At 33.9% G+C, this 25,242-nt stretch overlaps 1 protein-coding gene across 9 annotated transcripts in view; it reads right to left on the minus strand.

The window, feature by feature from the left end:
* ARID4B (AT-rich interaction domain 4B) overlaps positions 1 to 25,242 on the minus strand; it is a 127,298-nt gene that overhangs the window by 24,838 nt on the left and 77,218 nt on the right. For 6 of the 9 annotated variants that reach the window (XR_004346170.1, XR_004346168.1, XR_004346169.1 and 3 more), the window contains exons 10-17: positions 23,796 to 23,872; positions 22,256 to 22,410; positions 19,009 to 19,081; positions 17,248 to 17,342; positions 16,070 to 16,167; positions 15,037 to 15,280; positions 14,558 to 14,733; positions 10,395 to 10,646 (exon numbers count right to left, since the gene is read on the minus strand). Coding sequence is in view for 6 of the 9 variants with exons in the window: in XM_032608059.1 (XP_032463950.1) it covers positions 10,395 to 10,646; positions 14,558 to 14,733; positions 15,037 to 15,280; positions 16,070 to 16,167; positions 17,248 to 17,342; positions 19,009 to 19,081; positions 22,256 to 22,410; positions 23,796 to 23,872 (1,170 nt within the window). In the remaining 3 variants the exon portion in view is untranslated. The remainder of the gene's footprint in view (positions 1 to 10,394; positions 10,647 to 14,557; positions 14,734 to 15,036; positions 15,281 to 16,069; positions 16,168 to 17,247; positions 17,343 to 19,008; positions 19,082 to 22,255; positions 22,411 to 23,795; positions 23,873 to 25,242) is intronic. The other 3 variants (XM_032608062.1, XM_032608061.1, XM_032608060.1) reach the window with 2 other exon arrangements.

A 25,242-nucleotide genomic window follows, 5' to 3' on the forward strand; every position in this document is an offset into this window, starting at 1 on the left:
TCCGGAGCCTGTGCTCCGCAACGGGAGAGGCCCGCGTACCGCAAAAAAAAAAAAAAAAAAAAAAAGAATACAAGAATTTAAAAAACTAAGTCAAATATAAATTTTTTGGTTTTAAAATGCTTCCATCCTCTCAAACATTCCCAAATACATGGACATGCTGTACCTCCCTCACAGTGGCTCTCCAATATTCTTGATTCAGCTTTAAGTACGACAAAGTGAATCAAGACATTGGAACGCATATTCTGATGGGGTCTCTCTACTGTGCAGGAACTACAAACAGCTATTTAGGGCAACAGGTATTCAAAGAAACCACGTTATTGTTAAATACCTAGATTTCTCCCCAAGGCTAGCAGGCCTATTGCTGTCAGCTCTCATGTTCTGTGATAATGTAGCTTGAAAACTAGGAGAGAAATTTAAGCTAAGTGGTTGGCCTACAAACAAAATGACCTGCAACTTTAATCCAAGCAATAGAGTTTTATGAGAATGTCTAAGGAAAACAAGGAAGTTTGGATTATTGATATAAACTATACTACCTTTAGTTGGACTTTAAATTTAGAAATTACGAACAGAAGAGAGTAATTGGCCTGTTTGTGACAAAAGGAAATACAGTTTGCCAGGGCACAAGGAAATTAAGATTACTAAATGCTTCCATTTAAAAACAAATATCAAAAAACAAAGAAAAACAAATATCGGGATAAATATTAACAAACACTGAGTTCGAAAATGAAGACTAAGTCTGTTAATGATTAGCCCATACTTTTTCAATTCAGTTATCAATAAATTCATTGTAATTAATGCGTGGAAGTCTAGACAAGTATCTTATCTGATATTTAAAGTACTAAGGAAAATATTTTCAAAGAATATACTGACTTATTTGAGAACAGTCTATTGAGATCATCTAACATTCAACTAACGGAATAAACATGAATGAACAGATGCATGAGCCACTCATTTAACTTCTAGCCGTCTGTTCCCTGACCTACCTAAAATGAAGAAGGTAGAACAGATGATCCCCCAAATTAAAAAATTATATGAAACTCCCAGACTAGAAGTCTACAGAAGGGCTTATTCACTCGACAAATACTTCTTAGGTACCTATCATGTGACAGGCTCTGCGCTAGGCACTGGGTAATAAATGCACCACAGCTCCTTATCGAGTTTACAATTTAACAGAGAGGACCACACTAATCAGTCATTACGTAAGTAATAATACAAACCTCTGAACCATTCGAACAAAGTAGCTACATAAATATTTGAAATTTTAATGTGTCGAATTAAAATATTTATACAAAGCTAAAAGGAACCATTCAGAGACCATTGCATACTTGCTCTCACCAGAGAAAAACAGAGTTCTAAAAAGACAACGTTTTGACTTTTTTTTGGATGTGCTGGCAAATCATCTAAGAAATCATTTAGCAACAATAAAAATGGAAAAGAACATTAGTCAACCAGACATAAGATACCAAAATGGTTACTGTGCCCACATCAGTTCAGATTTTGGTTCTGCTTAAACCTAACTAAACCACTTTCAAAGAAATATCATCAGCCATGTATTAATATAAACCCACACAATAATTACATGCAGAATAAGGATACCATACAAATAATTTCATCAACAAAACTGAACTGACAAAATACTTAAAAACTCATTATTTAAAATATGCATACAGATTATAAAAGATAAAATCTAATAACTAACCGTTAATATAAGTGAAATATTAACATCATTTGTATGTTGTTTTCTGTAATGGAGAGACTCATTTCATAATTGCTGAACAATATGTATTTTATATCCTGCCTATCTATAGGCAAAAAACTTAATATATGTCATAAAACTAACTTAGCTTTTAAAAACCTCACATCTGAAGTGGAAATTTAGGCCCTCTTTAGCATGGAAAGGAATTCTTTCCCCCTTAATTGAGGAAGAATATAGGAGGGAAGAAATATGACATTGTAATAGAAAAAAAGACCAAGTCACGATGAAGAGCAGCACTAGTTATTATGAATTATAAACTTTATAAGCAATTTAATCAACATTTACCTACTTTATGAATTTTCTATAATAATCTCAATTTACATATTTATTTTTAATGTGAGAGAATATCTAAAGCAAAACTTATAGAGACCTACTGACTACAGTTTAACGCTTTTAGTCATGTACTCAGGATAAAACAAAGATAAAAGCATCATATTATTGAAAAAATAAAATTCTAAGCATGCTATTAACATTTCATATTTCCACTCCATACAACACTGTTAAATCCACATCAAAGAAACAGGAATGGTGTTCATTGTAATAAAGAATATAATAGTAGGATGATAAAAACATGAATATTATAGCATCATCATATTAAAGATTTGACACAAACAGCCCAAGAGAAACGTACTGTGATTATATAGATCTGTTTTCCTAGAGAATTTAACTTTGTAAAATGAAACAAAGGTGTAGGTCTTCAGGCAGAGGTAGTATCAATATATAATGTCAAGAACACATCACAGAGCATTGTACCAGGCTTATAAAGACCACTGCAAATGGTTAACAACTCTGGCACTCATTGTATTTTGTGATGCAGATACTGACTTCTAAAAGTATCCCCAAAGTTTGTTTTATTAATATTTGATAAGCTTAGGGGATTAGTCTGTTTGTGCACATTTAGACAAACATACTGATGTAACTTGCCAATCTACAAAACTATGAAATGGAATAGGTCCAAGTTAATGCTTTACATTAAACGTACCTGTCAATCTACAAAAAATACTAAATGGAACAGGCCCAGTTAAGTAAACACGCAGAGAGAGAACAAGAGAGAGAGAAAGGAAAAAAAGGAAGAAGGAAAGAGAGAGAGGCCATTTGAGTGCAAAAATATATGAGTTTATTAATCTTCTTCACAAATGAAATTTTTATTTTCACTTGCACTGAAAAACTAACCAACTTGAAAGTCATTTTTTAAGTAAAATTTTATATATATATATATATATATATATATATTTTTTTTTTTTTTTTTTTTTTTTTTTTTGCGGTACACGGGCCTCTCACTGTTGTGGCCACTCCCGTTGCGGAGCACAGGCTCCGGACGTGCAGGCTCAGCGGCCATGGCTCAACGGGCCCAGCCGCTCCGCGGCATGTGGGAATCTTCCCGGACCAGGGCATGAACCCGCGTCCCCTGCATCGGCAGGCAGACTCTCAACCACTGCGCCACCAGGGAAGCCCCCGAAATTCATTTTTATGTTCCCCTTGTTCATTGCTTACAAGCTTTCGTTTAAATTCCTCTACATGTAGGACTGTCTGATACAAAGCATTTGCATGCTGTAAAAGAATTCTTCACATGAGCAGTAACATACAGTCCTTCGACTTCCCTAGTAGTTTTAAATTTTAATGCTTTATAGCATAAAGAGAAGTAAATAGGCTAGGAGACTGTGACATAAGGGTCTATGGAGACAAGAGTTTGGAGATGACAGTGAGGTATCAAGAAAAGAAGAATGGCACACAGGAGGAGCAGGAGTGTGCAAAGAGAATAGGAAGACTTGGTGAAAGAGATACGGGCAATGTTCCCTTTCTCCCCTTAAAACAGGCTGACAGATATTTCCTTGGAAACCATTGTCAAATGGCCTTCATTTATAGTTCTTTAACTTTCAACTATAAAAATAAAGCAGACAACTTCCTAGATAGAGTACCTTGCTTTCCTTTCTATCATTACCAGAATAATTATTTCAAAGCATACGAGTAGAACAACTTTGTACTCTCATCAATATTCCTAAGTCCAAAGGCATGTACAATGTAAGTATGGCAGGGAAGGAACAGGGAAATTAAGCTGAAAAAGTGACATAAAATTCTTCAAAGGAACAAAAAGGAGACAGGGACTGGAAGAAAGGTCACAGGACACAAGCACTTCCAATCAGATTCATTCAAGTCTCTTACTCTCAATCCCATTTTGGCTACTAATTAGGAGTTGGGCTCTGTATATTACCCAAAGAGGTCATTTAAAAAATTGACTACCATAATCATATATAAAAATTAATTCAAGATGGACCAAAACCCTAAACATTAGAGTTAAAACTACAAAATTCTTATAAGAAAACGGGGAAATTTTCATAACACTGGATTTGGCAATGTTTTCTAGGATACAACACAAAAAGCATGAGCAACAAAGAAAAAATAGATAAACTGGACTTTATCACAATTAAAAAGACACTATTAAGGGCGAAAGGACAATTCTGTGGGTTCACAGAATGCGAGAAAATATTTGCAAATGATATCTCTGATAAGGGATTAGTATACAGAATATATGAAGAACTCCTACAACTCTTTAACAACAACAAAAAACAACCAATTCAAAAATGGGCAAAGGGCGTGAATAGACATTTCCCCAAAAAAGATATACAAATGATCATATAAAATTAAGTACATGAAAAGATGTTCAACATCACTCGTCATTAAGGAAATGCAAATGAAAACAACAATGAGATACCCAATAGATTAGCTATAAATAAACACTTTTTTAAAAACAGAAAATGACAAGTGTTGGCAAGGATATGGAGAAATTGGAACCCTAATACAATGTTGGTAAGAATGTAAAATGGTGTAGCCTCTGTGAAAAACAGTTTGTTCCTCAAAAAGTTAAGCAAAGAGTTACCATATGTAAAATGATACAGAAGAGGTTCCAGTGAGAAAACTAAGCCACATCTGTCCCAATTCCCCACTTGTCTCTATATTCCATAGGTACCACTTTTATATACAAGTCCCCTTTTTTAGATTTTGATTTCTGCTCTACATCCATTTTGTTGCCAGAAGGTCCAATCTAGTTCAATATTCGTTTAATAGTTACCATATGCCAGGCATGTGCAGAACATTCTAGATGTGGTAAGGGATATTAATGGAATGAATATGAAAACTGAGGGTTTTTTTTTTATGTTATAAAATTAAATGCACTTCCGTAATGTGGTCCCAATATAAAAAGCTTAAAACAATGGAAAAAAATTTACCCACAGTCCTACATGGAAGTTATATTCTAGGAGGTCAAATCCCTTTGGCTCCAAAAAATAATTCAGAAAAATTCACTATCAGAAAAAGTGACTCAAATCAGGACTGGAAAATCAGGAACAGAATGTAAAATAAGTTAAAATGGATACCAGAAGAATAAAAGAAGAGAACAATTAGAAGGGAGAAAACACATAAAGATAAGAAATGACAGAATGACCGAGGGGTGGTTTTCAATTTGGGAAAAGTAGAAAAGGAAAATAAACCAGAAAAGTAGTTGCAGCTGCAGCAGCCGGAACCCACGTGAAAACTACCACAAAAGGAGCGGTCAGCTGGCTCAGGCACTAAGGTAAGGCAAGTAACAAGAGGTCAAGAAATAAGGGATGGAATTCGGCTAGATGGGGTCCCTGGTGACCGTTCTGGAGGCGTGGTGGAGGCGAAAGCCTTACTGGGTTGGGTTTACACAAAAAGAACAGGAGACAAACTGGATAACAAGTGTAAATAACTCTAATTGTTTTTGCTGGATGGAAGTGGAGCAAAGAAACAGCACAGTAGGGAAAGCAGGGGGAAGCTCAAATGAGATGAGAGAAATAACTGCAGGTCTATATGTGGATGGGAACGGTTTAGAACAGAGTGAGAAAATGAGAAAGAAGGGGAGAATTTCTGGGATCATATCTCTGATTTAGGCAAGAAGGTATGGCAGTTGGAAGATGGGTTTTAGATAGTAGCATGCTTGTTCACCTAAGGCTAAAGATGAGAAGGCAGAAAACACGGCAGCAGATGTAGGTAAGAAGGTGATGTAGTGGAATTCTGTAGAAATTCTCTTATTTCAATTTTTCAATGAGGTCACCAGCTGAAAGTGAGGATGGGGGAAGAGTTCCTGGGGATTTGAGGAGATAAGAAACCGTATGAAAAAAATTTTTTCTGTAACTATGTATGGTGATGGATGTTAATTAGATTTACTGTGGTGATCCTTCTGCAATGCATACAAATATCAAATCATTATGTTGCATACCTGAAACTAATATAATACTGCATGTTAATTATACCAATAAAAACTGTAATAATTAAAAATTACTCTCAAAAAAATGAAATAGTCTGAGAAAGTAGAAAGGGCATGGAAGGAGGACATATAGCGCCCACTTGAGGTTCACAGTCACGAATTTAAAGTAAGACCACTCATTGTGGTGGTTTGCTTTCCTCCAGACAGGATCAGCTGCACAGGTGCAGGCAGGGAGTAGTAGCAGTGTTAGATTTCATCAGCCTTCTTGGGGTTTTGTCAAGCAGGTACTACAAAGCAACAACACAAGAGCAACAGAAGAACACGGGGGTTTAAAAAGAAAAAAAGATTCTAACAAATGACTGAAGAATGCGAGCAACATAACGAGAGGATGAGGGCAGGGGGGAGACGGGGGCTGTACATGCTGGAGAGGCTCTCCCCTCACCTGGACAATGAATTCCTTGCTAGGGACTATTTCTTTGTACCTTTAGTGCCAAGCACAGTATCTGGCTTATAGCTGTTGAACTTATGTTTGCCAAATAAAGGAAGATATTTGATAAAAAGCAGCTGAATGTTCACAAAAAATGGGATGAAACCCATTTGTTTGTGAAAGCTTTTTACTAGTTCCCACTCCACCCACTCCCTCCAAGGAGGAGCCAATTTGCTTAGAAAAATAAGGTATTTTTAAAATGAAATTCATTTTCACTTCATATAATATACTTAAGTATAATTCATCTTACTTTCAGTTTTCTATAACTTGTAACACGGACCAGAACTAACTGTTGTTAGTTATTTAAGAGCTTTACAGTTGAAATTTTAGTGTCTCTTTTCTTTTTCTTTTACTTAAGGGTGCCATTTAATGCAGTTGGGAATCTTCAATATTAAAAAAAGTTCTCTAATCAAACTCCAAACTCCTTGATTATGGAAAGCCAAAGTAGAAATGAATGGAGAAAAATAAACCAGCATCGATACATAATAAAATACTGATGTATTTTAAATCCCATGCCAAGTAGCCTAGATAGTTCCAACACACTTGGTTGTTTTACTGAACAAGGATAGCTGTTACTGAACAAGGATAAATCCAACACACTCAAGTTTATGGTCAGTGAATTTCAAAGTAACTTCATTTTCAAACGTCAATCTCATGTTTTATGGCATGACCTAGAAACTTGAGAGTGAAAAGGATCAATTAGCTAATGATACTAAAAACATCTATAAAATATTAACATCACTAAGAGAAATTAAAACAAATATAACAAAGAGCCTATGATTAAAAATTATTGAAGTATGACTATAATTTTTTAAATGTATGGAGATATATTTTTTAAAAGACTAAAAGACAACACACAACAGTATTAGTAGTGATCCTTTCTTTTATGTACTTTCTCATTTTTCTATATTGAATGCTACTTTTAGATGAGTTTTTAAAAATTCTGTAAAAAAGCATGTGGTGAACTAGTAAATGCTATAGCACTGGACAATCATTTTACATATGGCCACCATATATGAAAAATTCTGTAACAGTACTGTACCATTTATAAGTCATTATGTGGTTTAGGATCCAGAATTCTGGCTATTTCCCATAAATGTAAGTATGTAAAAATGTCTTTTTTTCCCATTGTAGTAAGTAAAAAAAAAATTGGCCCAAATGCTATCTTGTGTAACAAAAAAATTAAGATTTTCAGTTGTGAAATAAGGGTATAAATGAAAATTAATGTAAAGGTTTAGACAGCACTTTAGAAAAAAAGGAAAAATGTAGAAATTACAAGAAAAACAGTATTTTTCTAAGAAAGATATTCTTATTTTCTTTAAGAAAAACCTGCTTGATGGAAAATGTTTCAGATCAAACAAAACTCAAACATCTCCATACAAAATTTCCAATATGCTGTTGTAATAAACAACTGCCAATGAAGATAAAACTATTTTTATGAAACTTCATGCATATATCTTCATTTCTAATTGCACATCTCAAGTGTAAACTCAGAGATCAAGCTGAAGATCCCCAAAATAATAGGAAAACAGTTGTAGAGCTGATGAGGATTTGCTGAGGTCCTCATTAGATTAGCTTCAGACATGAAGGAGGAGCAAAAATCATAATTATTGCTTATTCATCAATAAGACAGACTCTTTGGTTATTAATCCAGAGAGAAATAGGAATACTGTTATGTTGACTACAAGAAAATTAACTGCTTCATCTACTGAAGGACAATTGTTTTCTCTATGATGCTGGAGTCTGTAGAGATCCACCCTACAGGTCTTCATCAAGACGGTAAGTTTTCTTCTTTTGAACGTTCATACCATACAAACGTGTGAGTCGTCAGAAGTAGATGGCATCCTTCTCGTTAACACAAGCATGTCTTGTTGAACCAGGTCTTGTTTTTCTTTTCTATATTATTAAAAACTTGAATGCCTCAATTTAAAATCCTTCCTTACCCTACCCAACCCCCTATCAATTTCAAAGCTCAAGTAACTGAACATTCTTTTTACCCTCTAAAATCCAAGTGCTTCTAGGACAGGATTACGCTTTCCTTTAGTAAATCTTTTCTTAACAAAACAAAGTTGCATCTTAATTGCAGAATAATTTTATGAATGTCTCAATTCTTATATCTACTAAGCCCCTTCTGTTCATGAGATAATTAACAGAAAATAATCAAGCCCTCATTACAGTGAAATTTGAGAAGGCCTAAATTCTATCCATTTGTCACAGAATTTAAAGCATTTTATAAAGGCCACGAAGAGAACTGCCTCATTATATAAACTAGCAAAATAACCAGAAGAAAAGAACTGAAAAAAAGAGGTAAAAGATGATGCAGCTCAGATTATCTATCTTGTGGGCATTACTTAGTAATTATTAATTTTTGCTGATTCAATTTTTCCTTCCTAACTTTAAACTAACACATTCAACATTTACATTTACATCCTACGCCAAAGTGGAACTCCCTCTACATTTATATTTAATAAGATCATTTAGTAAAATCAAAACAAACATCAAAAACAGGAAAATACTCTGATAACAGCTCTGAGATCTCAAGTGTCTTCCTTTGAACATGATCATTAATAGTCAGCCCTTCAGGTGAGGAAAATCATGCACCACAGGGGCAGCGCAAGAACCAACAGCCAAAAGGATAAATTACACACGATGTTGAAAGAGGTATCTGGAAAGCTTATATTTCATCAGGACAATACTGATGATAGGCATTCTTAAAATCCAGAACTTTGTTAACCTTCTTCGCAAAAATAATAAAGAAAAAGTCCCAAACAAAACTGCTAAACATTTCCTTATGACTTAAGTTGCTATTTTCTTCCAAGCTTCAGAATGGATCAGAATTGCACTTCTCCCTAATTAAGAAAGGTAATCAGAAGATCATGCTTCTAGATAGAGCTTCCTACTGCTGCAGAAGGACAACACAAATTGTACTTTTAAGAAACAGAGAGTGTACTTTTTTTAAGAAACAGAATTTGCGATGATGTTTTCTTAAAAACTTCCCAAACCACAGAATACAATTTAAATATAAAGTATGAGAACTGTATTCCTCCTTGAAGAAGACACTAGGTACACCGTGAAACTACCACTGAAAACTTCGATGGTTACCTTTTCAAGGGCTACAACTCTATCACAGGCTACTTCAAATATATCAAACATTCCATAATAAACAAGGTTTTTCTTAAAAGATCAAAATGCTCAGATCCCAAAACTGGCTTGCCAACTTTGGATAAAATTCAAACATAAAATTTCTTTGGATAAACCAAAGCAAACTTGTACAAGAAGAAGATTCAGTCTCGCCTTTCAGTTCCCCAGGTGAGTAGCAGTCGGATCTATTTCAGTCAAGCAGACTTGCTCATAACATTTCAACGATACTGTTTCAAACATAAAAATTAATTTCGGAGGCTTGTAAAAAAGGCTGTAACGCAAGAGCTGTTAATGAGGAGATAAGGCTTTCTTGAAATAGCTAAAGCTTCCTAAGAAATCACAACTTTAAAATCCCTGCCTACTAAAGGAAAGAAACAAGATTACAAAGAAGAGGTTACTGCAGCAAGGTGGCTGAAAATGCAAGAGAGCAAGAAGCCTGATAACTGGCTTGTAGACATCAAGAAGCTCAAAGCCCTTTTACCTTTTAAAGAAATTTTTCTATCATTTCACTAATAATGTTGCCTCTATTAATCTATATGCATAACATAAAGATCAGCTACATAGACTTCAGTTTTCCAGACACTAAGGATACCTCTGAACTACTGAAACCAACAAGTAGGAAGTCACTGAGCGAGGCACTTACTTGCCAAAACTACATGTTTTTTGTGTGGTATACTGTGCCCTCAATTAGAATACTAATAAATCTGTAATTCGTTAAGTATTAAAATAGGAAATTATTTTACAAGTGTTTTTAGGTAGTAATCACTAGCTAAAACTCAAGTTACCTCACATTCCATCCGCAGTAATGCACCAAGTAAAGGACCTCTCCACCTTCGACATCAGAATCTTTAATACTAGCTTCATACATTTTTTGATTTTTCCCTCGTCCATACCGCACTTGGACTTTCATGCCTGGTGGATAGCACTCAAACTCCTCTTCCGCACTGTTGTCATCCTCCTCTTCCTCCTCTTCCTCCTCCTCCTCCTCCTCTTCTGCTTCTTCATCATCTTCATCTTCCTCTTTATTCGTTTCATCTCTTGAAAGGTTTAAAAAATTGCAGTTAATAAAAGACACTTCATAAGCTTTTCAGTTCCAAACCACATAAAATGATAAAAATCGTGGCTGTGATTGTTCCGGGAACAGCAGGTTCCAAGTGTATGATATTCTCTGAGTTTCAATTTAATATGAAAAACTAAAACTGTGCAGGATGACCATGGATGGTTACAGAAAGATACATTCAGAGAAAATGAAAATGGAAAAGTAGTGCATTAAAAGAAAATGTCCAACAGCCAGAAGAATAGAAGTTGTGTTGAATAGCAAGAAACTAGTAAGGTCGAATGTAACATTTTTCTCATGTTTTATTGTAAAAGTGTTTTACATCTCAGTTGACAAAAACAAAAATCATCACACCTTATAGCCATTTTCTGACTAAAAATTATTTTTCATTCAAGTATTTCCAACCTCAGGATGTTTAAACAAAACTTTTTACTAGCCAAATGGCTAGTCTTAATAACTTTAAAATAATTCCAACTAAATTTTCAAAAGTTATACTAAATGAAATATTACTTTACCTTTCACAGGAATATCCTACTAACTTCATATTACTATCCCATCAGGTTTTTTCTTTCTATTCTTCTAAACTTCAACACAATTTCTGCTCTCTTTAACACATATTTACTGCAAGTCCTCTTCTACCAATTCTCTCAACTTTAAAGTTCTGAAGAAATAGGTATATGAGAGGCCAATTCCAAATAATATGAAACTAAAAGTCATTTGCATTCTAGAAGCAGCAATGCAAACCATTCTGGTCTTTTCAATACCATGCACCTTCTAAAGCTGAGCATTCATATTCATTTTATATTAGCCACAAATCTGTATTCAACAAATTGGAGAAAATCTTAAATCATAAATCCTTCCAGGCACTAGATTTACCAAAAAAAAAAAAATAAATTTCAATAGGAAACTCTGGACTATATTTAGTTTTAATTTGCTCTGCAATATGTCTATACTTATTACAACAGTTTTCTCTCAAAAAGAATCCATCACTTTACAGCTGACAAATGAATAAATGTCATAAAACAGAACCACAAGACAACTTAAGTAATTAAGCTTTAAAAGTTAATGGCTATTAATATTTATATAAAAAGTCTTCCTCCACTGATAACTTTAGTTTTATATTCTTATATGCTAAAGTACCAAATGAGCCAATTTTCTCTGAAATACATCACAAAGTCTACAAAGAGCCTTAAGAATTAATCCTATTTTAAAGACTCATTTACAGTCAAATAAATAGGTACTTAAAAAATTAAATGAATCTAGCTGTAATCTGAGATAAAAAATATGAACTCTGTTACTGAAAATATATTAACATTTCTATAATGAAGAAAAAATTATTAGTAAGGCTAAAATATCTAAGAAATTATCAGAAAGGGTGTTACGGATGATAAACTATTATTAACAACTTTACGTAAATGATTTATATATACTATATAAGTAGTATACACATATAAAATTAAACCAGTTAAGACTTTTTTTTTGAAAGAACACTACTTGTTTAAATCATAAAAGTATATCCCTGCACATCAGGGAGAAAAGGAAGTGTATTCTGGTGGCTACAACAGAGACTGAGTATGTACCAGAGATTTATCATGCACCTTAGAATCATCATAAAAGAGATAAAAAATATATGAGAGATAAAAAGTCGAAAATTTTTAAAACGAAAACTAACTCTAAACTGTATCTTACATTATATAATGCACTGAGCACAACTGGTAAATGCCAATGATAGCAAGCACAACCTGACTTAAAGTGGTAGCCAGGACAATCTTTTATTTAATCTGGAATAAAAACCTAATATTCCGTATTAATTTTAAAAAGCAGTCAAAAATTAAAAATTCTCATTTAATGTCAACCTCAGATGCAAAGCAAACAGGAATCACTCAACTAATACACTGAATTATAGAGAAGCAAACAACACAATTACTGGTTATCAGCCAAAGCAAATACTCTCCTCCTCCTCCTCTTAGTGGCAAAATCAGAGGTAAATGCACTAAACTAAACAGAACACAGAATGCCAAGAAAGAGAGCCTTTCAAAGTATAAGATACAGCCAGTACACAGGTTAAAAAAATTAAGTTGATGTATATATTACACACACATACATACACACAAACACACGCACGCATGCACAGCCCCATTAGTTAGCTTTTAGAGAACTACAGTTTGGGAAACCAAATGTATCCACCAGGAACTTTTCATCCGAACTCACAAAGAAATATCAAATTTCCCAAGTTTGATGTCATATTCCTTATTTACAATGGAACAAATTAAAAACAAATAAACTACTTAGGTTTATTAGTACCTATTATGGGCCAGGCGCTGAACCAGACATTTTACATAAATGAAATGATTTACTCCCCCACACCTGGACTACGAGGGAAGGACACTGAAAGTTCTCGGTAGCAGCTAATTACTTAGAGAAAGTTTATATACTAGAAAGATACTTATACATTAATTCTTTATAATTATAAAAGTTTCTATTGCACTTATCTAATAAAATTCAGAGATCAGTTTTGGACATTTCTAACCCGTAAAGCTTCTAAAGAACCCATAACGCTTCTAAAGCAGTCACAACAGGAAAATTTCAGTTTGTTGTATGATACATTTATAAATATCTGTGGTAAATAAAAAGGCCATATAGTTGAAAGATTTTTAAAAATCTGCAAAATATAGTTTATACCATAAAAGAAGCTGAAGTACCACCTTGAAAATTTAAGATAACTATTAGTAACAAAGAGAAAATACAGGCTAATCACAGGGCTTTCCACACAGTAGATGCTCTGGAAATGTCTACATATTTAAAAATTCAGCAAAAAGCTGAATCCTTACGAAATTTCTTAATAGTTAAAACAGTCTCCAAGTAGCAGCAAGAGTACTTCAAATATACATTTAACACACACGGAAATATAGCCACGTAAAATGAACAAACACTTATACTATATTCATCTAAACCCAGTTTTGTTTCGTTTTTTCATGTATATTTGCATGTTGCGGCCAAAATTTCAGAAGAAAACTAAAATGAGCAGAGATTTTAGGCAAAGAGCTGAATACTTACTAAGTTTCTTAATAGTTGAAATAATTCCCAATATCAATAAGGAGTACTTGAAATACACATTTGTACACACAGATATATATATTACAAAGTATAATAAACACCTTTTACTATATTCATCTAAGCATGGTTTTTCCTCTTCCCTGCTTGTCTGCATGCTGTGGCCAAATTTCGGAAAAATACGAAAATGATCAAAAAAATATTTGGTTGTACTTATTTAAAAGAACCACTAACAATGGGAATATTTAGGTTTTATAAACCTCAGACACAAAATCAGATGCCAAAGATCACCTATAAAATCCAGGGGTCCACTGTCAGTACAGAGATTACATTGCTAAATAATTCATTATCCCAAACTGACCAAAACAAGTAAATGCTACTATCACATAAAACACAACATAATAATTCTGGCTTTTTAAAAACTAATTACTAGCACTTTTCCATTCTTATTTTTTGCTTAAAAAATGGTTACAATTCTCAAAATCTAGAGCCAACATACCATCTACAAAACACTGGAGAAGGCCATCTTCCCAAATTTATATTATCTGGTTATCCGGCAGAGGTTAAAGCAGTAAGAAGTGCTTTTCTCTAGCTCAAAATTTCATAAATTTCCATGATGAGAGCAAGAATAATGGATCAAAAATATGATCTTTTGCTACAAATTTGCATTAGTAGGGTCTCTGAAGGAGGCAAATACTATTTACATAATAAATGCAAATTTAAATCACTCATTTATTTTGTCAAATTTAGATTCATACATACACACACACATACAAAGAGCAAATTATAAGAATTCATTCAGCCAAAATGCATCTTAACCAAAAACAAATTTCTTACCCAGATTTTGCTTTTTCTTCTTCAGCTTCTACCTTTACGCTGAGGGATTCATCTACCCCAGTTGTCTCATCATCTTTATCTTCCAGATTTTCATTTTCTTCTGTTTTTTTCACATTAACCTCTTTTTCCTGATCAGTCTGTGTAGGTATAGATTCTGATAAATTCTTTTTACTTCCCTAGAAAAAGATCAGAGGAACTATACCAACAAAAGTAAAAATTGTCAACCTCATTCCATTATCTAATTGTTAGCAAAAGGAGGTACCAACAATACTAACATTGAGAAAGTTATTTTAAGAAACTCCTAAAACACTAGGCTAAAATAGCTAACAGCTATTTTAAACACAAAAATAGCACTTAATGAAGAAAGTGCATGAACAATAAAGTATAAAATTATATAATAAATTAACTATGTAATCTTTACAGAGGATGTAGAAAATGCACCAAAGAAGGCAAAGGACTATCAACAGTATCCTATTTACCAGAGAGGGCTGAATATTTTCCTTTCTTTCAGTACCCTCTTCAGTAGGCTTTTCTTCTTTTGGTATTACATTCTCCTCCTCTTCAATCTTTATTTCTTTGATTTCTGGTTCATTTTCTTCCTTAACTTTTATTTCTTTTACATTTTCACACTCCTTACAAGGCTTGTTAACAACTTTCTCTGGCAATGCCATCTGAAATTCAATATTGGCCGACCTACAGTACTCCTCAAAACCATATAAGTATCTAGAAATATGAAAAGATGTTACATTTGAGAAAACATTTTGAAATGTTATTATAGAGTTGTAGTTCTTAAAACATGTGTTCATTTCTCCTGTTTAAGTGCTCAGATATTGAGCTGTGTTAATATTCAAATTTATTCTAGTTTAGTTCTTCCCAATCTTTTTTACTCAAACAGAAACATTTTTCAAAGAAAAATAAATTCATTAAAAAAAGATGCTAAAAGTGAAAAGACAGTCATCCTCTTAAATGTAGTAATTGTAAACAACAGTAGCTATTAGAAGAATTAGTAATAGCATCTATTTGTTGAGCACTTCTTATATGCCAGGCACTGGACCTCTGAGTGCATGTAAAATTTCATTAACTCATCAGAGTAATCCTATGAGGCGAATAGTATCATCTCATTTAAAAAAAAGATGAAATCGAGGCTTGAGAGAACAAATAAATGATCCAAGGGCACAAAAAGCAAATAACCGGCAGAACCAGGACTCGAACCTGGGTTTATTTGACTTTAAAACTTTGGCATTAAAAAAAAAAAAACAAAAAACTTTGGCATTTTAACTTCTACACATACTTTCCAAATTTACTTGGCCACAAAAACTTTCTTCACAGACACTCTCACAGATCTAGTATTCATGGAATACACTCTAGAAAATGCTATTATAGAGTGATTACTCTAGTAAAACTTTCTTGATTTCTTCTTAGAAGAAATTACTAGCCTCAGTTATAGGGTAAATTCCATCCTGCTTTCTAGGTAAAATATTGAATATAGCTATATCAAGTACACCTACTTACTTTTTATAAGCACATTTAACATTGTATCCTGCCGCTGAATTTAAGACAGGGATTCCAAGATCTTGGTAGACTTGTTTCCAAACAGCTCCACTTTCAATCTAACAGACAAAGTGAAATGAAAACTCCCAAATTAAAAGGTGGGAATGCGATAAAAGTTTGATAAATAATATGTGTGTGTGTGTGTGTGTGCGTGTGTGTGTGTGTGTGTGTGTGTGTGTGTGTGTCTATACACACGAATATTCCTATATTTCTTGGTTCCAGTCTCAAGGAATGAAAAATATCAATCTTGATAAATTCTAAATCAAAAATCTGGTTTACAACAACGTTTTCAAGTTAAGTTTTGGTATTCTAACAAATCTCAGAGAATTACAAATGTTGAAATACTAGGCCATCTGACTTTTTTTTTTTTTGGCCACGTAGCACGGCATGCAGGATCCCACTTCCCCAACCAGAGATCGAACCCCTGCCCCCTGCAATGGAAGCACGGAGTCTTAACCACTGGACTGCCAAGCAGTCCCCATTTGACTTTTAAAGAAACCCTGCTATATATAATAAATAAGAAAACATCCACATTCCTAAATCAAAATCTTAATGAAAAGACAGAGATAAAAAGTTTTAATGATGTATGATTTCCCATAAAATATATAAGCTAATAAATCAACGCAATTTTATGAATCTTAGTAATGCAGAATACTTTTTTTTCCTCCAGAAGAGTCGTAACTGGATGGGCACCATACATCATGGCAACCTTAAGATAATTTCTTCAGTTCAACGAAGATCTTCTGCATATATATGCAAATAATATGTTTTCTACATATATAAGGCACAGTGATAGAGATTAAGGATATAAAGAATATTAAGACAGATCCCTGCTCTCAATGACCTTATAGTCTAATGGAAAAGAGACAGCGAAAGAAAGAATTTCCACTAATATGGCTGTTTTATAACTCAGGTAGTTTATGAAAGTTTGACAAATTTAACAGTAAATCAGAAAGCTCATTTTTGAAAATTTTTAATTAAATTTAAATTTGGACTGAGGAAGCTAGCTGTTTCTAACTTGTACCCTCCATTTTCTTTTCCTTTTATTCTTAGGTTTTTATTAATAAACAATTTTAGATAATTTTTAGATGAGAAAACATGTATGAAAAACATGTTTCACTTTTGATTGTAATACTTACATTATCAAATCCTCCAAGTTTGTGTACAAGTCTGAATAACTTAAAGAGATTCAAATTTCGATATCCAAGTACAGGTCGCTTGTTAATGGGTGTGCCTATTAAAGGAAACACGAAATCTATTAGAACCATGATACATTTTTAACTTAAACTCTGAAAAGATTCAAACATTACCCCAAATATACATAGTGCAAAGTGTGTATATATGAGAAAAAAATCCCTTGTTAATCAAAAACATGATACCTACTACTTAAACCCATTTCATTAAAAAATTTTTTTCCTATATCATATTTTTGAAACCTTATTTATATGATTTCATTCAACTTTCATTCCCCTGATGAGCAAAAGAATAAATACTAAATGAAGCAAAATAAAATACCAACAAAAATTTTTAAAAATCAGGGTAACAAGGTTTGGTAGAACTGAAAAAAGTGTTGAGATAATTGATGGGCAACTGCGTCACAATGAGAGTTATCTTTATGATACTTCCTTTGTATTTTACTAATTTTCTACTATTCTAAAGAATAATTCTAGAATAAAGCTATAGTGTTGTTTATTCTAACATGTGAAAATGCAGAAGGACACTAAAACTATCAAACTGTTAGGATGTAGTAGAGAAAACAACAGGATAGAGATACACAACTTACTGCCCTTTCCAAAAAACATACGACTGGCATAATCACATTTTTCACTCTTTTCTAGTATTAGATTTTATTCGTTTTCTTCACTTTTTTATTTACCTTACACAAAAAAGCTTAAGAAATAGCCTGCCTTCTTAGGCCAAGCCTCCATTCATACAAATAAATAATATAGGAATCAAGGACATTTCATATTGAAGAATAAAAAGATACCCACATTGTAGTAGCCACTATGATTTATGAGAGCGAAAAGAAGACCAAGCCAGCTTCTACTCATCAACAATACAAAACTGGATTAAAAAAACATTAATTCACAGAGCACAGTAGCACTTTCAAGTATTATTCATTCATTTTGTCCTTCTCCTCAAGCTAGAAAGCTTTCTGCCTCTCACCACTCCTTTTCTAGCATCTTCCCAGGAAAGGAGAAACTATACTCTGAACAGCAGATAAGCAAGAGAGTAACAGGGCCATAGTTATTGGTGGACTAGGTCATCATTGCAAATTAAAAGTTATTGTTAGGTACCCATTCCTCTTTCCCCCAATGCTCATATTTCTTAAACCACAAAAGCAGATTTGATAAGTTAAGCCCAGGCTCACCTTGAGACTTGGTCACCTTTCTCTATGGATGGTTTAATTCTGTTCTTAGTTCTATGTGGCTGGGTTATAAGAAGACTTATAAGGCCCATCTTAGAATGTATGCTCGCTCTCTCTCTCACTCACTCACATACACAAACACATACACATGCAGGGAATAGCAAACAGTGATTTTAGAGAAGAGGCTTTTCTACAGGCATGTATGTAGGCTCAAATAAAATGGTACTCTGATACCCATTCTGCTACTGTTTCCTAGTGTAAGAGTTCTTTGGCGGGAGGGCGGTCCCATAAATGGGTGGGGGGACAGAATACAGGAATTTATGGGTCCATGGCCATAATATCCATCAAAATACTGTCAAATTCCACATTCCACTTCCTATGTGACAGACACCGTACTAGGATGCTGGTGATTGGAAATCAAAAAGATAGCCATGATTACCAGTGACATGCAGCTTAATAAACAGAATTCTTATTTTAAGATATTAATTATCTGATACCTACATTAATGATGAATAAAAGAAAAAACACTCACCTCTATCTTCCATAAATTTGTACAACTGTTGAAGAAAGTTCTCCCTTTCCTCTGGAAATGGTTCTATTTCTTCCTAATTTTAGTCACAGAAGAACAGAATATTATTTTCCTCAGTTAAGCATTTTACTAACACAAGTAGATTTCCTACCAACAGCAAAGACTAATACTGGAATATTTCAAAGGCTTTTTACCAAATTAAAATTATTTCTTAACACTAAGCTATTCAAAACCAGAAAGCCTAGACATTTCATGCTTTACAGAGAAATATGTCCTAAAAGATTATCTCAATAGTGACAGTTCCAAATGTAAATGCTCATATAAGAAATGAGACCAGCAAAATGATTCATGAACTTTTTACCAGATCAGAGATCTAGTCCTTCATAGGACTAGGTCATAGGCTCAAGAAGACCTACTCTCACTTATATTAAATTGGGTCAGGGTTTACCATCAAAACTAACTCTATTATTGCTCCTCAAAGAACTGAACAAGTGTGGGTCCCATTAACTGCGACTACAACTATCCTTCATTATATATGGCCCCACTGTATAGTGCTTCGAGCTTATAAAATCAGTAAAGTGGGGAACAAACTTGATCTACAATACCTGAAGATTCAGACTTAGGGAAATCTTCAAGTAATAAAATAGTTCCCCGATTTATCAATTACAAGGGAGGGACTAGCTTCTTGCTGCTGTGGCCAGGGGCTGTGGCAGTAGGGAGCTGGTCCTGAAGCAACCTGCAAGGAGCAGGGTAGTAGGTGAGATGGAGGAACGCATCAATTCAGTGACTATCAAGCCATTCAACAATATTTAATGAGCACCGGTAAGTGTAGGCACTATGCAAGGTGCTGAGTCAAATAAAAGAGAAAAAAGCGATGGCACCTGCCATTACAGAACATGATCAGGAGTAACTGCAGAGGAAGTGATTCAAAATATACACCTAGGCTTTACAGTTACTCTGGCTGAAACAAATGTACTACTAACAGTAAAAGTCAGGAGCATACTTTTCAACTGGTAGTCTAAATAAATCATTTTAATTTTAAAAATCATGAGGCTAAAGCCACTGAGTGAGATTTGCCTCTTTATTTTATAAGCTAGCAGAAAAAAGGAAGGAAGTTAAAACAACAAAAACTCATGTTGATAAACTATTGTGCTTGCTAGTCGGGAAGAAAAGAATCAATGACAATTATTAGTTTGCTCAGGATGAATCTGTATTTCTCAACTTAAACATGGTCCACATACACTGGATTGTGGTATAGTAGTCACATGTAAGTCTAAGGAAATCTGTTTTCTAGATATTATCTTAAATGCCCCCAAGGTACAATATTTGACTTACATAAACTGTCAAATGTATTCCTGTTGCAACAAAATTTAAGTGAAGTTTGTATTTAACTTAAAAAAAAAGTTTAAACTGGAAACCAGATCTGCTTTTACAAAAACATTTGTAAAACATAAATCTAAGTGACAGAAGTTTTGGTAACTAATACTTACTGATCATCTGTTACACGTTACACACTATGACAGACAGAGTACAAGTAAGACAGAGTCCCTACCATTGATGAGCTTACAGATTAGGAGGAGAGAAAATAAATAGAAAAATAAATATATGTACATATGTATGTACACATATATATGTAGGCAAAAATTTCTACAAGCAACAGTAGTAGTTTAGATTAGCAAATCGAGTGATTAACTTCTCCTAGGGTGAGGAAGGTGATAGTTCTCAGAGGGTTTCCCTTTACAGAGGGGACATGTCAGTAGGATTTAAAAAACCGAACAGGACTGTGTCAGGCTGACAGGGGGAGGGCACTGTAGGCAGAGGTATTGGTTTGTGCAGAGGTGAGTAGAAACGAGGTATGTAATTTGATGTTGCCGCAACATAATGTTCATAAGTAGAAGGGTAGGGAGTTAGTTCCCTGGCGGTCCAGTGGTTAGGACTCAGCACTTCTGTGGCCTGGGTTCAATCCCTGATCAGGGAACTAAGATCCCGCAAGATGCACCATGCAGCAACACCCCCTCCCCGCCCCCAAAAAAGTAGGAGGGTATACCAAGAGAAGTGATATAAAAAAAGGCAGGGGTGGGACTACAAAGGGAGGTTCTAAAAGTGAAGCTTGATTTTCAGAGTGATAAGAAGCAACTGCAGAGGTTTTAAGCAAGGAACTGATGGCTCCGAGCATTTTAAATAGAAGGCAGTGGGGAAGGAGACTGAAGCCTGTGAAACTTACACTACACACCGTCATAGATCACTATATTATAAAACATAAACTCTAAAACAATCCTATTTCATTACTAGTTGCTTACTATATAGTTAAATGGCAGAATTTTATAACTTACCTAAAATATTATATATTAACTTATCTTTGTTTCCTAAAAACATGAAATACAATTCACTTCATGGTCACGTATTGCAGCTTCACTATCTGCACCATTACCCCAATAACTTTGATAAAGTTGTCCAAGAAACCATTAAAGAGCACAGTGGTGCAATGTCACTAGTAATATTATGAGCATCTTTTCCCGGTACTTGTCATTGCTAGACCTAAAGTAACAGCTACAATAAAATATAAATTTAGCTCCTTGATCCATATAAATTGACAGATGTCTTATTTATGGTCTAATTAGAACTATCTACCCAACTGTATTAGATAAAGTCATATAAGATTCTCTGAATTAAAGAGATATTAATCTTTACTTTTTTTGCTATTTATTCCTTTAATACTAGATGGAAGACATATTTTATATTTTACTAGGTATTTTAATAAAATATGCAGATGTAAACATACTATGAGGTGACAGCTGTCTACATGATGGTAAAAAGCATATGAAAGTAGAGTTTTCCTATATTAGGTAGGGATTTCCTTAACCATCTGATAAACAAAAAGCACAGCAAGATTAACAAACTTTTTCCCTTTTTATTTTTTTAATTGAAGTATAGATGACATACAATATTATATTAATTTCAGGTGTACAACGTATTGATTTGACACATACATTATGGACTGAAGATTAAGAAATATTTTTGAGGTTACTGAGATAACTGTACTTAATATTTTTAATTTCACAAGACCATATTTCTGTTTTAAGGTAAGCAAGCAAACTACTTGATCATGATGAATATCAAAAGTACAACTGTATTATGAAATACTTCTAATGTTAAAAATATTTAAGTGATTAATGACTTTAGCCAAATCCCAACTCACCAAGGAAACATGTGTCCTTCATTTGAAAAGGCATCAACTATGTTCACTCACCTCCTCTTCACTGCTGTTGTCCTCCTTTGCTTTTTCATCATCTTCCTCCTCCTCTTCTTCCTCTGCTTCACTGCTAGAACTATCTTCTTTCAACTCAGTCTTCCAGTTAGCAGGAATAGTTCTACTTTTGTGAAACTCAAGTGCCTGATCAAAGGCTGGAAAGAGACCATAAACTATATCAACTGGAGAAATTAAGACAACTGATTTGTCTAAAAATACTAATAGGATAAAGAAATAAAAAACTATTGTGCTGCCACCACTGACATTTATGAAGTGTTTGCTATGAGCTAGGCGCTATGCTAACTGCTTTTCCATGCAGCAACTCATTTAATTTTAACAGTTTTAGGCATTAGGCACCCATTTTATAGATGGCAAAACTGCTACCATTTTTTTTTTTTTTTTTTTTTTGCGGTACGCAGGCCTCTCACTGCTGTGGCTTCTCCCATTGCGGAGCACAGGCTCCGGACACACAGGCTCAGCGGCCATGGCTCACGGGCCCAGCCGCTCTGCGCCATGTGGGATCTTCCCGGACCGGGGACGAACCCGTGTCCCCTGCCTCGGCAGGCGGACTCTCAACCGCTGCGCCACCAGGGAAGCCCAAAACTGCTGCCCTTTGAAGGTGACTTAGGTTCCCACAAAGACAAAAGGGGCAGTTTTCTTCTTTTAAATGAAAATTAGGAGTGTCTAATAAAAAATACTTTAAGATAGGTAAATCTTTAATCGTTTTATCAAAAAAAAGAGATTATTAAACAGTATTATATACCAGGCACAGAGTCATTGTAGTAACACACAATACCTGAAAATATACTATAAATATGTCCTCTACATTTTTCGTTAAGCCTGAATTAAAATTATATTAACAATTAGCTTAAACTAAAATTAGCTAGTTATTCTCACTTTATAATAAATGGAAATAAATTCTAAACCATAAATTCTTGATGATTTTTAACCAGTCTACATAGCATATTATTTGACTCAGTGAACATGGGCAAAGAAAAAATAAACAGCTATTTACAATGCTAAAAATCAAGTAAGAGATGCAATTATCACGTATTCCTTAATAAAATATAACTACGGTTATAAGAAATGCCAAATCAAAATTACTTTGATCCCTGTTTCTACCATCCTCAGGAACTAATATTTTATTTACTAGGCAAAAGCCAGACTACAGTAACAGCTGATGATATTGTTCTTTCCCATTTTTAGACTATTGTCCCAATTATAAGCTAAAAAAAAGAAAAAGAATACCTATGATAACAAAAGGCACATGGGTTTACAAAAGTATAAGTCGCATAGAACCAAATGTAACTTTAAAGACTTAAAAAAAATTTTAAGACCAAAAGAATATTTAATCCTCAGAAATACTTTTTACTTTTTTCTTTTTTGCCCATGCCACACAACTTGCAGGATCTTAGTTCCCCGACCAGGGATCAAACCCAGGCCCCAGCAATGAAAGCTCCAGAGTCCTAACCACTGGACCGCCAGGGAATTCCCCATCAGTTTTTAAATTAACTATAATTTGTTCCAAGATTATCCTTACCTTGTTTTAATACAGCATCAGGCTTTGGTGCAGTGTCACTAGTAATTTCATGGACATCCTTTCTTGGTACTGAAGTACTATATTATTTTTTTAATTTTAAAGGAAAAAACCCACAAAAATACAACAGAGATTAATTAAGAGTCCAATTACCTACCACAGAAAGATACTGAAGACATGGAAACACTGACATTTACAATGAAAATGATTGCATACAGGGTTGCAAGTCCCAAATAAAATGCTAGGCAGGATGTTAAAATATGTAATCATCTACAGAAGGACCCCACCTTAAGAGATGTTTTATAAACAACAAGGTATTCTCAAATATCAGAGGACTTAGCTAAATGCAATACTAAGAACACTGAAACACTGAAAATAATAAATTAAAATGTCTGGATAGCAGAATGCATCAATCCAATAAAAAATAAGTTGAATAGCAAGAATTGGCCATCATCTTAGGATAAGCACAAGAAATTACTAAATTTAAGACTGGAAGAACATGTACTATTTTATAATGTAAAATGTTCTTTTAACAATTTTTTTTTAAACTGAATTCTAGGTTCACAAGCAAACTTCTAACATATAATTTAAGGTTTTTCATGGAACTTAGCAACCGTAAGGAGGGGCTGGATGCAAGCAACTGGGAGAGGTTCATTCTATCATATACATCACATATTTCCTATTTTACACTAATAAATCATCATTCATCTTTTCTGCACTTGGTTTGTCTCAACCAACCCAGAAAAGCCTAAAAACTATTCCAAATACATTTTTCAGCCTGCTTTTTTGAACTTTTTATTTAAAAATTTCAAATATATACAAAAGTAGACAGGACAGTACAATGAACTCCCACATATCCGTTACCCAACTACAATAATCATTAACTCAGAGTCACTGTTTCATTTATACCCCTACCTACCTCCTCCCACCCCAACTGGATTATTCTGAAGCAAATCCCAGACATTATATAGTTTAATTTATAATATTTCATTACGGAGCTTTAAAAGAAAATTGTTAAAAATATAACCATATCATTATCACACATTTAAAAATTCACAGTAATTTCTTAATATCATCAAACCAGTATTCAATTTCAGTGTTCAGATTTCTCTGATTATCTCCATTTTGTGAAACTGAGTTTCATAGACCGTTTTTAAAAATCACATTTCAGAACTTGAAAACCCAAACACCAATCTTAAAGCATGATGATCCTCTTAAAGTATAGTCACCCAATAAGGCAAAATATAAAATACATGCATTTTCTAGTCACACAATTCTTCAAGAAAGAAAAAAACACAGTTTTTCAGTTCCAGAAAAGTTCTACATGAAAGGTCACTTTCTTAATACTTAACATACATTTATAGTAATTCATTTTAATCCTCAGCCTACTGCAGAAGTCGAATGTTACACAACAGGGTAACACTAACCCATTTAGACATAATTAAAAATG

Source organism: Phocoena sinus, chromosome 16, assembly GCF_008692025.1.
Source record: "Phocoena sinus isolate mPhoSin1 chromosome 16, mPhoSin1.pri, whole genome shotgun sequence".
NCBI classification, from domain to species: Eukaryota; Metazoa; Chordata; class Mammalia; order Artiodactyla; family Phocoenidae; genus Phocoena; species Phocoena sinus.